Source organism: Carlito syrichta, unplaced genomic scaffold, assembly GCF_000164805.1.
Source record: "Carlito syrichta isolate Samal-C Ts95f unplaced genomic scaffold, Tarsius_syrichta-2.0.1 Scaffold287760, whole genome shotgun sequence".
NCBI lineage: Eukaryota > Metazoa > Chordata > Mammalia > Primates > Tarsiidae > Carlito > Carlito syrichta.
In genome coordinates this window covers 311714-312671 of record NW_007231856.1, presented here as the reverse complement: position 1 = coordinate 312671, position 958 = coordinate 311714, and the positions used below count along the sequence as shown (strand labels likewise).

Here is a 958-nt window from a genome sequence, read left to right as displayed (position 1 = left end):
ATGGTGTTGCGGGCCGGCTTGAAGAGGATGATGTAGACCTTGTTGAAGAAGATGCAGGCCAGCAGGCCGAAGCTGGCCGCCAGGATGGCGATCACCTCCACGGCGGAGACGAACTTGCCGTAGGTGCTGGCGTAGGCCGGGATGAAGGAGATCCAGACGATGAAGAAGATGAGCATGCTGAAGGTGATGAACTTGGCCTCGTTGAAGTTCTCCGGCAGCTTCCGGGACTTGAAGGCGAAGAAGAAGCAGACGGCGGCCAGCAGGCAGGTGTAGCCGATCAGGAAGCCCAGCGCCATGAGCGAGCCCTCGTGGCACGTGATGAAGATGACCTCGTCCTCCAGCTCGTGGTTGCGGTAGCTGGAGGGGGGCGCCGTGTAGAGCCAGATCACACAGATGACGATCTGCATGAAGGTGCAGAGGAAGACCAGCAGGAACTGCAGGTTGAGCCCCCACCACTTGCGGTGGAGGCTGGTGGGGATCTTGGCCTCAAACACCAGCAGGACGCGGTTGGTCTTCACCAGGATGCAGGAGATGCAGAGCACGAAGCTGATGCCGAAGGCCGGCTGGCGCAGGCGGCACGTCCAGTCCTGGGGCTCGCCGATGAAGAACAGGGAGCTGGAGAAGCAGCAGAGCAGGGAGAAGAGGAGGAGGTAGGAGAGCTCTCGGTTGGTGGCCTTGACGATGGGCGTGTTGCGGAACTTGATGAACACGCCCAGCACGGAGGCTGTCAGGAAAATGCCCAGCACCGCGAAGAGCGTGAGCGCGATCCCAAAGGGCTCGGTCCACGCTAGAAACTCGATCTCCTTGGCAATGCAGGACGTGTGGTTCTCATTGGACCAGAAGTCATCTGGGCACTTGTCACAGGCGCTTGCATCTGTAAAATGTCCCAGCCAAGAGTTAGTTACTGTGTAGCGCAGACCCAAGTTTATGAGCGTGTGGGTAGGTGGGGGGGGGGGGG

At 59.8% G+C, this 958-nt stretch overlaps 1 protein-coding gene across 1 annotated transcript in view; it reads right to left on the bottom strand.

The window, feature by feature from the left end:
* Positions 1-958, bottom strand: part of CASR (calcium sensing receptor) — a 33375-nt gene that overhangs the window by 414 nt on the left and 32003 nt on the right. The window contains 1 exon segment of the mRNA XM_021709937.1: positions 1-874. This exon segment is cut by the window's left edge and continues 20 nt beyond it. Within this exon segment, the coding sequence (XP_021565612.1) occupies positions 1-874 (874 nt within the window).